The following is a 12,009-nucleotide window of genomic DNA, read 5'->3' on the forward strand; positions in this document are numbered from 1 at the left end:
TGGATGTCTCTCATTGATCACTTTTATTAAATGTTCTTAATCTTATACATGTACAGTGTATAGTTGGAGTCAAATTTAACTCGGATATTGTGCTAGCTGGGATTCGACTCTATTCAAGTCCAAGTGACTTGCTTCCTCATTTCCGAGTTACTGTGACTTTGAGTTGAGTAATTTTTCAGCTGATGCTACATTATACCGAGTCAAATTCGGAATCTAAGTCATTTTGATTCGGTATAGAATTGACTCAGCTGGCTGTAGTCCAAGTCAAATTTGACTGCAGAAATAAGAGTGTATATGGAATGTGCCTTTTCCTTAAAAAAAATACAATTTAAGGCTTCACGATATCTTCAAAGAGGTTGAATACTTGTTTTCAGACACTCATAGAATTAGAGTACAAGTCGTGTAATGCCGGCCTGTTTCTCTGCTTTGTTAAAAGATATATAGGAATGATAAACTGATAAATACTTCAACCATACTTAAAAATTGCCAATACAAATTATTCAACCAGTGACATAGGAAACCAATTCTGAAAGAATGACGTCATTTTTCTCACATGAATTATTATACGGGTAGTATGGAATGGTATACAACCAATTCTTCACTTTTTACATTCCTTTTCCCTCTCCCATAGGGGCAGTTGCCCAACTCAGGGGCCTGGAAATGGATGATTATTATATTGTCACCTGGGGTGCTGAGCATTGTTACAGCACCCCTGGTAACAATGGATAATCATCCACGGCCAGGTTCTTGCCCCTACCATGTGGCGCCGCCCCCCCCCCCCCGAATATTGGTAGCTCTTCTCTTCTCCCTCAATAAAACCAAAAAAAATGACAGCAATTGACAAAATTACTGAATATTGAAACCAACAGATGTCCATGTAAAAAAAAATCTCAACACCCTCGAGTAATCACGACTGGATTCTATAGAATGAAAAGGGCAGAGGCTGCAGCGAGGACGAACACGGATATGACGGCAGTGACTGCCTGAGCTCCACCCTCCGTTGGTGCTATGGTAGGCAGTAACGGTGGCTGGTAGTCATTGAGAAGAGGAGCAACGTTGAGCCAAACGTCAGCACCATCAATAGCTTCCAACATCTAATTTGATCCAAAAGAATAAGAATATTAATTGTTGTAGTTGTTTTCTTAGGATGGAAGGATGATATCACCCAAGTTATTTAAATGCTCCTCCCATTTCTCCCTCCAAAATTTATTCATCTCTCCCTTTACCTAAATAATAATTTTCACAATTTCTCCGAATTATTCATCCCAAACAGGTTTAACTAAATTGATAACGAACCTAATTCTAAGGGGGTCCTCAGCGAGTGAGGATAATATACCCTTAATTAAAATGGAACGAGTATAACTTATTCCCAAAAAGTGCAGCTTGTGCGAGATTGTGATTACCTCGCTCAACATGTTGAACAGATTCATTTGCCTCCCTGGACATCATGTATCATAATATTTACGAGTGAGCGCTGCGAGCGAAGAAAATATATGTTTATTTCCTTGTCGCACGAACCTGCATAACGAGCTACAACACTGAGCGAGACGAGATAAATGAAGTAATATCTTGTACGAGGAATGTAGGAATGAATGAATAAACACAGAAGTAACTTGGATATTTCATCAAAATTTCGATCAGATATGAGCACATTTTGTTAATTCGCTCAAAAACGTATATTTTGAATATGTTCTTTTCCATCTTTAAAATGCTTCTCTCACGCTCTTTCTCTCCCTTTTCCCAGCTGAGGGGGGGGGGTAGTACTGCGTCCACTGTCCCTCTCAGTTTACGCCATTGGTAGTTCTTGTCCTTGAAACACAAGGCAAAATGAAAAATTCAAGAAATCACCTTTTGATGTTGGAATCCATTTTGAGGTAACGCGAATCTGTATCCATTTGGGCATGCTTGTGTGTTTACGTCATAACTCCCGACGGATACACTCAATGTCCAGTCTTCTGTATCAATGACATTCTGACATGCGTAGTAGAGTTCTTGATTGCAGTCTGTCGGTTTGTACCAACGACTATCAGTGCCACTGTAAAAGACAGAATTATCAATATAAAGCTAGTTTAAAAGTGATTTTGAAAACTCATCAGAAATTATTTTGTACACGTAGGCTAATCTAAAAGGAATTGAGTAGCCCTATGCCCCGAACAGGACTACCAGTCATCACATTTGTTATTCTCATAGGTGAATCGTTGATCAGGGGAACACAAATTTTGTACCCATTTTTGTCCGACGAGTTGTCAGATCTGACAACTTTCCTTCAATTTGATTGGCTGAGAAGCGCTGTTGCTATGGCAACTGACTAACTGCAAGTCAGTATTGTAGTTTGTAGCATCGTCAGTATTGTACTGACTAACTGCAAGCCTGTATTGTAGTTTGTAGCATCGTAGTTAAGTTTGTTTCTTTTGTTAAACTCTGTTGGTGTGGGACTACACTGAGATGAATGTACTGGTACTTTATTTTTTAATTTCTATAATATGTTCTCATAATGTCAACACAATATCTCAGTATGTTAGTCTGCCAGCGGTAAAGCGTTTAAAATATTTCCGTTCGCCTATTTTGTACTATCATAACTCTGTAGCAACCTTTCAAGCCGAATTATGCCAACCTAGTAACCACTTTTGTTATCTTTTGTTATTATCTGGGGATGTGGAAACAAATCCTGGTCCAAATTATAAATTTCCATGTAGAAAATGTCAAAAGCCTGTGAAGAAAAACCAAACTGGCCTCCTGTGTTCTACCTGTAATAAGTGGCACCATTCCAAATGTGAAGGCATAAGTGAACAGGAGTACACAAGATTATATTACAACCCTAATGAATGTTGGACTTGTTTAACATGCTCTTTACCGTCTTTTTGTGATTCCTTATTCTTGCACCCCATTCAAACAAATGTTGGTCATAGTCATACCGAACCACTTTTACCTCCCACTGAACATGTAACTAATACCCCACCTTCCGATAAAACATCAGTGTATGAGTCCTTTGAAGAAAGGTTTGAGACAAAAGGGTTGCATTTCATTCATTTAAATGTGAGATCAATATTGAATAAAATATCCGAACTTCGGCTTCTTTTTTCTAAACGTAAAATAGCTATTATTGCCATCACTGAAACATATGGTTAAACTCATCTGTAAATGATGAAGAAGTATGTATAGATGGATACTGTATATTACGCAAAGATCGTGAATGTGGGCTAGGTGGTGGTGTTTGTCTCTACATAAGAAATGACATTGCATTTAATATAAGAGAAGACTTGACTCCAACAAATATTGAATCATTGTGGATCAATATTCTATTGCCTCGGACAAAGCCCATTACACTTGGTGCTCTTTACAGACCCCCTAAAGATAATAATTTCATTGAATCACTCTCTGACACTTTAGAAAAATTTAAAAAAGATGATGAGATTATAATGTTGGGGGACATGAATATTTGCCTTTCGAAAAAGTCTCCTTTATCCCAGAAATATGAGAATTTACTTAATCTAAGTGGTTTAAGCCAACTTGTAAAGCTGCCCACACGTACAACTCAGACATCTTCCTCCCTGATAGATCACATATTATGTAGTAAAGAAGAGCATATTAGTCAAAGTGGTGTTATTGATCTAGGTATAAGTGATCATTTATTGATTTATAGTTCAAGAAAGATTGTCAGGCCCGTATTTGGGCACCACAGAACTGTGTCCATCAGGAGCTTAAAAGGTTATAATGTAGATGATTTCAACTTAAATTTATCCCGATCAGACTGGTCCAAGGTAACTGAATGTAAAGATGTAAATATGGCTTAGGCAAATTTTAAATCTATATTCTTGTCAATTATAGATATGAGCGCACCTCTGAAAGAGGTAAGAATTAAGCAATCAACTGAAAAATGGATGAACCATGAAATTATTGTTTTAATTAAAGAGAGAAATGTAGCTTACAAAAATATGAAAAGGAATATTGGCAATTTAGACCTTGAAAGGAAATATAAAGTTTTAAGGAATTTACTTCAAAGGAAGGTAAGAAGTGCCAAAACCGAATACTTTCAAGAACAAATCGAAGAAAACAAACATGACTCTAGAAAATTGTGGAAGAATTTGAAAGGTTTAGGTCTAAAAAGTAAAGGGAAATCTAATCAAAAAACAGTTATTAATGTGCAAGGTGAATTAAGTCACGATAAGGCTAAAATTGCAAATGAGTTTAATCGTTATTTTACAACTGTGGCCGACAAGTTAGTTTGTGAATTACCAGTAAATACAAACAAATTTCATGCAGAAAGTGACCAATTTCAAAAGTTTTATAAAGAGAAGGGTATTTCAAAAGGTAGTTTTCATTTTTCCCCTGTTACAGAAAAATTAGTTTTAGATGAACTAAATAGGTTGAAAATATCAAAAAGTACTGGTTTAGATATGATACCTGCAATATTTTTAAAAGATGGGGCAAGAAATTTGTACAAACCTTTGAATTATGTTATTAATTTATCTCTTATGTCTTCTACCTTTCCTGATGATATGAAATTCGCAAAAGTTACCCCGCTACATAAAAAGAAAGATAAAACTGACGTTAGTAATTATAGGCCAATAAGTGTATTAAGTGTAGTGTCGAAGATTTTGGAAAAATCTGTTCATGCTCAAGTGGAGAAATACTTCCAAGAAACCAACCTAATATATAAATTTCAGTCCGGCTTTCGTAACGGATATTCCACTGAAACTTGTTTAATACATTTAACAGATTTTATCAGGAATGAAATTTCACATGGGCGCATGGTTGGAATGGTTCTCCTAGACTTACAAAAAGCCTTTGATACTGTGAATCATAGCATACTTTTAAAGAAATTAGAAGTGATGGGTTTAGACTCTGCATGTGTGACATGGTTTAGATCATATTTATCTAACCGTCATCAGGTAGTTACCATGCAGACGGTTCTTTCTGATTCACTGCCTATTAAATGCGGAGTCCCTCAAGGAAGCATTTTAGGCCCCATTCTTTTTATGTCTTACATCAATGATATGTGTACTTGTATTAACGAATCTAAATTAATTTTATATGCTGATGATAGTGTCTTGCTATATTCGGATACAAATCCCAAGATAATTGATAAAAAACTTAGTGCTGATTTGGCTAATTGCATCGAATGGATGTCTGACAACAAGCTTAGTTTACACGTTGGGAAAACGGAAAGCATTTTATTTTGTTCTAAACGAAAGTTAAGATATACACACGATTTCAAGGTTTCATATAATAATCAGGTAATTGAAAGAAAAGATTCAGTAAGATATTTGGGAATTAATTTAACAAGTAACCTATCATGGACGGGTCTGGTAGACTCAATCGCCAAAAAGGCTAATTCACGCTTGAAATTTTTGTATAGATATCAAACCTGTTTGAATATGAAGTCTAGACGTATTTTATGCTTTGCGTTAATACAATGTTTATTCGACTATGCTAATGCGGCTTGGTACGGTAGTCTGGGTGTTACGGATAAGAAAAAGCTAAGAATAATTCAAAATAAAATTGTGAGATATATAAATGTTTTAGGACCAAGAGCACATGTCGGATATAATGAACTTGAAAAGGCAGGATTGCTTCATGTAGATCACAGGTCACAACAATTAGTATTACACCACGTGCATAAAATATTCTATTCGGATAAATTAGATCATTATATGGCAAATAATTTCACCCGGGTATCAAATATCCATAGGTACGATACTCGAAATAGTAATTTTAATTTCGTATTACCAAAACGTGAAGGACATATTGGAAACACTTTTTATTTTAATGGCATCCAATCTTGGAATGCTCTTCCTGATAAAATAAAAGCCGTTAAATTCTTTTGTCAATTTAAGAGTGCATTAAAAAATCACCTAAAACTGGAAACTGCCCGAGAACAGCATTACCAGTAAAATAACACATTTTGTACTGTTGGTTTCTAGTATTGTAGATAATGTATACATTAGGATATGTTAAAATATAATCTTGTTTCACATATTAGGAAGATTATTGTTTGCTTCAGATGTTTTCAAATTATATGACTGATGGATATGTTTGTATGTATTTTATTTTTTTCCCCCAATATTCCAGGACTTGTCGTAGTTTATATTTTTTGTTACAATATGTTAATGTTTTATACTAACTATAGGACCCCATTGGAAATAAGCCTTTCGGCTTTCATGGGCTATCCTGTCAATGTATTTCCTCAATTTCATTGTAATCTCCTGTGATATTCTTGACGAATAAAATCAATCAATCAAGTCGATGGATCTTAAGGGAAAAAGTCAATTTTCTCTCACATTGTTTTGTGTGAGGGAGGGGATAATAGATTGAGAGTTTGAGAGTCTCAGGTGGGAGGCTGCACCATTCAAAAACACAATCAGGTGGTCTTAGTTATTGAAAAGCCTCCGAGGCGCGGGACGGGGGGTTGTCTTCTCACCTGAGCATGATACACGACGACGAATCGGTGATCGGCGTCGCCGGTTCTCCTTTAGCCCATGTATAGGCTGCCGTCTCCATCAGCTGAGGATGGACCTGATCACCGGCGGGAAACTGGATCCCACACTTAATAAACTCACTAAAGTCATCGATGATCCCGACGCGTGTCGGACCATCAATGTATTCGTTATCGAATCTATAAACAAATAACAATTGTAAAAATTATGATTACAATACTTATTTAAATAGGATAGTAAAAATGATGATACTTATTGTAGCCTCTTCAGCTCTTGTGATCTGTTCGTTTTCCCAGCGGACCATGCTTAACGATTAAAATAGGTTTTTATCATGATTCTTCCTTCTATAATAAGTCGAGCGCCTATAATCCGAGTAATAAACAGATGGAATAATTAAGCTTCCCCATTCTGCCACTGATGCTCCCACACCCCTCAGGAAAAAACTGTCACACCCGGTTTTTAATGGGTACCATGGGATATCCTTAACCCTGCCACACCATAATAATCTACTTGTAAATACCTCGCTATGATGGAAAGTTGTGGCCTTCAACATGTTCAAGGTAGCTCGAGGTAACCCAAGATCAATTTTTTAAGTCTTTGGTATGGCTTGAACCATGGACCTACTTTTCTTGAACCCACGACCTACGTAATAGGGAAAGGGAAAAGGGAAATTGGGAGAGGGGAGGGGGATGATATCGATGGTTTGGTTGTAGATATCTACATGCTAAAAGGTTAATAACTAGGCCTAGCTCTTAGAAGTCGATAGGGGAAATTGTATGGATAAAAAAACAATGATGGATCCGCCCATAATAAAAACTTCATTACTTTTATCAAATGATTACTTTTCACAATAGAAATTATTGCACTAGGAAGCAGTGGCGTAACAGGTGGGGGCAGGGGGGGGCAAGCTGCCCCCCTGGCGGATTTCACCGGGAAAATAAAGGAAAAACGGGAAAAAATAAAAAAAAGGAGGTAGAAAGAAAGGGAAAGGGGAAGGAAAGTGAAAACGAAGAAAAAACCTTTTTTAATGGAAAAGGAAGGAAAGCGGGAAAATCTACGAAAGAAGAACATTTGAGAAAGAACAAATCATTCCGAAATAGGCCTATGTAATGCAATGGCACGGTGAGAAATAAATTAAAAGGTGACAAAATGGCGAACAATAGCGGAAAACGAAGGTAGAATGTAATTAATCAAAAGCTAAATTGAAAAACAAAGAAAAGGGACAAGAAAAAAAATGATAACACGACCGGGCTGCCGATGATTGAAATTAAAGAGCGGAAAGAAAGGTGAACTGCATACATCTTTGTGCTATAAGCTTGCTAAATTTTATGCAAATAAGCTACCGGGGCATTGCCCCAGACCCCACGCAGTAGGGGCTCTTCATTTATAACCTTCAAATGGCTCTATAACGCCCCCCCCCCCCGTTCAATCACGTTCAATCACTGTCATACAGGCGCGGGGGGTCTTGGTTCCACACCCAAGAGGAAATAAATAAATTATAGGAGACAGTGTATAATGAAATGAATGGAAACAATGAAATGTGTTATTTGCTGAATATAACGGAAAAATCTATCACATAATTAGAATTTAATTTCAATAGGCAATTTTTTTTCCAGCTCGCTTTGCACGCTGGCTACTTTTTACAAATTTTTCCCACATTGCTATGTTTTGCCCCCTCAAAATATTTTGTTCATTACGCAACTGGGTTGAATAAATGTGTTGTGTAAAAGCTACATTCTCTATATACCCGCGATTTGATTAAAATAGCGGCAATCTGCGAGTTTTAAATGGCAAGAAGTTCCGGGGCTCCGCCCCGGACCCCAACCGCACAGCACCGCGTATAAGTCCAGGATAGGCCCCAAAGAAAATTGACCAAACCTTGTTTTTTTTTATATATACAATATTTTTTGATGGTTTCTTGTCAATTCGAGGGTGCTGATTACGAATCTGGATGATGCCACTCGTGTAACCTTCAACATTTTCCGCAAATTGGCAAAATCCAATATGGCCGCCAAAATATGCAAATTACCCATGAAAATCATAAAATTGTCCGCACACTGGCTATGAAATGCATGAAATTGTGTGGCAGGTGTGAAAAACTCTCTGAAAAAATAAGTTTTGACAAAATATTTATTTTCCTGATATTCAAAATGGCCGCCACAGGTCATTGTATACTGTATTATGTACAATATGAATAGGGAAAACTAATTTTCACAAAAATGAGCACAAAACTGCAAAAAAATCGCGGTGTATGAACGAAGTAATATATGCAAATCATCATTACTAACGAGATATATCGTTTATGATGTCATATATGGGCACATTGCTGCATTTTGATGTCTAAAATAGCCGCTACTGGCCCAAAGAGTATTATCATAATGTACAATGGCAATGGCCGGGGCCAAAAAAAATGACAAGAGTGAGCACTAAAATGCATATTATTAAGATAAACGAGTGGAATACTGACTAAAAATATAATTGTTAATATGCCATTTCTGTGATAAATGCTGTATTTTGAAATTCAAAATGGCCGCCATAGGCCCTATATTTTTATCATGTACAATGTGAATTGAGAAACTAATTTTCACACGAGTAAGAAACATAAAATGCATGTAAATGTGATCTACGAGTAAAATATTGTCTGACAACATGTTTTATAGCAAGACATATCATTTCTTTTGTCATGCATGAGATAAATGCTGTACTGTGAAATTCAAAATGGCCCCTATAGCCTGGCCCTATAGTTCCTAACAGTATTATCTACAATGTGAATGGGGACATGTAATTTTGTAAGAATTTGGATTTGCTTGACTATGACATCTATATAATCCTGTTGTATGAGTAAAATGTTATTTGAAAACATATTTTTTTAAAGATAAATTATAGCATTTCTTCTGCCATATAGGTGATAAATACTGTATTTTGACATTCAAAATAACCTCTACAAGCCCTTACTAAATTATGTAACATGTGAACAGGGAAACTAATTTTTCACAAGAGTGAGAATCATGAAATGCATATAACTGTGATGTACGAGTAAAAATATTGTCTTAAACATGATTTCTAACTAAATACATCACATATTGGTCGTGGAGGTAATAAATGCTGTACTTTGAAATCCAAAATGGCTGCCTTAGGTCCTAAAAGTATTGTGTACATTGTAACATGGGACATATAATTTTGACAGAAAATTTGGCTTTGCTTGACTCTAAATATTGCATATAATTGTGAATTGTGATGTAAGGGTGAATTATTGTCTAAAGCCATGGTTTCTAACGAGAAATATAATGTTGTGTAATTAAGGTGATAAATGCTGCATTTTTAAATTGAAAATGGCCACCATAGGCCCTTATTGTATAACATACAATTTGAGTGGAGACAAATGATGTTCACAAAAAGGGCATATGGCAGCCATTTTTAATGTTGAAATACAGTATTTATTACCTAAATTACATAAGATATGATATATTTTGTTATAAATCATGTTTTCAGACAATATTTCACTCATACATCATCATTTTTCCAAGCAAAGCCAAATTCTGTTGACCTGATTTGTTCCCATTCACATTGTGCATAATACCGTAAGGGCCTGTAGCGGCCATTTTTACTGTAAAATAACAGTATTTATCACCTAACTGGCAGAATAAATGATATCTTAATAGAAATTATGCTTTCAGACAATATTTTACTCATAGATCACTATTACGTGCATTTATGGTGCTCACTCCTGTGCCTTGGTTTCCCACTTTGCATTGCCCATAATACAGTTAATGTCTATGGCGGCCATTTTGAAAGTCAAAATACAGTATTTAACACAAACTTGAAACCTGAATGATATATTTCGTTAGAAAATACGTTTTTTAGACAGTATCCCATTAATTTATCACATATATATGCATTTTAGTGCTCGCTCTTGTGATTTCTTTGCTCCTCTTTCTCATTGTGCATAATACTTTTAGGGCCTTTGGTAGCCATTTTGAATATCAAAATACAACATTCATCACATACATGGCATATCAATAATATATTTCGTTAACAATTATGTTTTTAGTCAGTATTCCACTCGTTTAATCTTCATAATAAGCATTTTGGTGATCACTCTTGTGAATTTTTTGGCCCCCATTGCCATTGTACGCAATACTGTTTGGGCCACTGGCGGCTATTTTAGATATCAAAATACAGCGATGTTCCCATATATGACATAATAAATGATATATCTCGTTAGTAATGATTTGCATATATTACTTCGTTCATACATCGCGATTTTTTTGCAGTTTAGTGCTCATTTTTGTGAAAATAAGTTGTTTCTATTCATATTGTACATAATAGAGTATACAAGGGCCTATGGCGGCCATTTTGAATATCAGGAAAATAAATATTTTGTCAAAAATTTTTGTTTCAGAGAGTATTTCACTCCTGCCATAAAATTTCATGCATTTCAAAGCCAATGTGCGGACAATTTTATGATTTTCATGGGTAATTTGCATATTTTGGCGGCCATATTGGATTTTGCCAATTTGCGAAAAATGCTCAAGGTAACATGAGTGGCATCATTCAGATTCGTAATCAGCACCCTCGAATTGACAAGAAACCATCAAAAAATATTGTATATATATATATATATATATATATATATATATATATATATATATATAAAACAAGGTTATGCCTCTTCTATCCTGGACTAGTATGGAATGGTTTGGCCATGGCCCCAAAAAGTTTTACAAACAAGAACCCAAAAAAAAGGAGAAAAGAAAAGCATAGGAAAAGTGTACGATATGATTTTATTTACTGAATATAATGTAAAAAAATAGCTCAGAGTTAGATTCTCATGAAAAGGTGATTTTTTTTTCTCGCTCGCTTAGCTCGCTTTTTAGGACATGTGCTATACTGCGCCCACAGTTCGTACTGACCACAAAAAAGGGAATCTAAAGAGAGAAGAGAGAAATATATTATTCTTTGGATATCATGTCAAAATCTATCACAAAATTAGATTTTTGTATTAAAAAGGTCAAAATTTTTGCTCGCTCGCTTCGCTCGCTCGCATTTTATTTAAAGATAAATTCTGCCCTATACGCAATATCTGGCCTTTTCAAAATAGTCGCCTCATTACACCATTACGCCTGTTCATACCATGATATGACCGGGAAATTTTTTGGCTCTTGCCCCCCCCCCCCCCCGGCCACCGACCCTGTAACGCCGCTGCTAGGAAGTAAATGGATAGTAAATTTTATAGGAAGGAGAAAGAGGGGAGAGAGAGTGTGTGCGTGCCTGCGAGCGGATACTCTTTTATCTTGCACTGTAAATGAAAATGCTTTATGCATTATTGATACCAACGTGTGCACGTGTTAAAAAAAAAAGGTGTTTGAGGGAGAGGGGGTGAGCAGGCGGGGGAGATGATAATCAAAATAGTGTTTTGATTGTCGATAACTATACTTACAAATAATGAGTACTGTCACTGTAGAAACGAAGAGCATTCGTTGCGTTCTTACCTCCACATTGTGGATAATTAGAGAACTGTCATGAGGATAAAGTTTGAGTATATGAGAAAAATATCATTTTGATTATTTTT

At 35.9% G+C, this 12,009-nt stretch overlaps 1 protein-coding gene across 1 annotated transcript in view; it reads right to left on the reverse strand.

Annotated features, from left to right (window-relative positions):
• LOC129257496 (uncharacterized) overlaps positions 1-12,009 on the reverse strand; it is a 23,926-nt gene continuing 11,917 nt past the window's right edge. Inside the window, exons 10-13 of the mRNA XM_064096757.1 lie at positions 11,878-11,954; positions 6,422-6,616; positions 1,849-2,035; positions 1-1,094 (exon numbers count right to left, since the gene is read on the reverse strand). Of these exons, the coding sequence (XP_063952827.1) occupies positions 921-1,094; positions 1,849-2,035; positions 6,422-6,616; positions 11,878-11,954 (633 nt within the window). The 3' untranslated portion in view covers positions 1-920. The remainder of the gene's footprint in view (positions 1,095-1,848; positions 2,036-6,421; positions 6,617-11,877; positions 11,955-12,009) is intronic.

This window comes from Lytechinus pictus, chromosome 3 (genome assembly GCF_037042905.1).
Source record: "Lytechinus pictus isolate F3 Inbred chromosome 3, Lp3.0, whole genome shotgun sequence".
Taxonomy (NCBI): domain Eukaryota; kingdom Metazoa; phylum Echinodermata; class Echinoidea; order Temnopleuroida; family Toxopneustidae; genus Lytechinus; species Lytechinus pictus.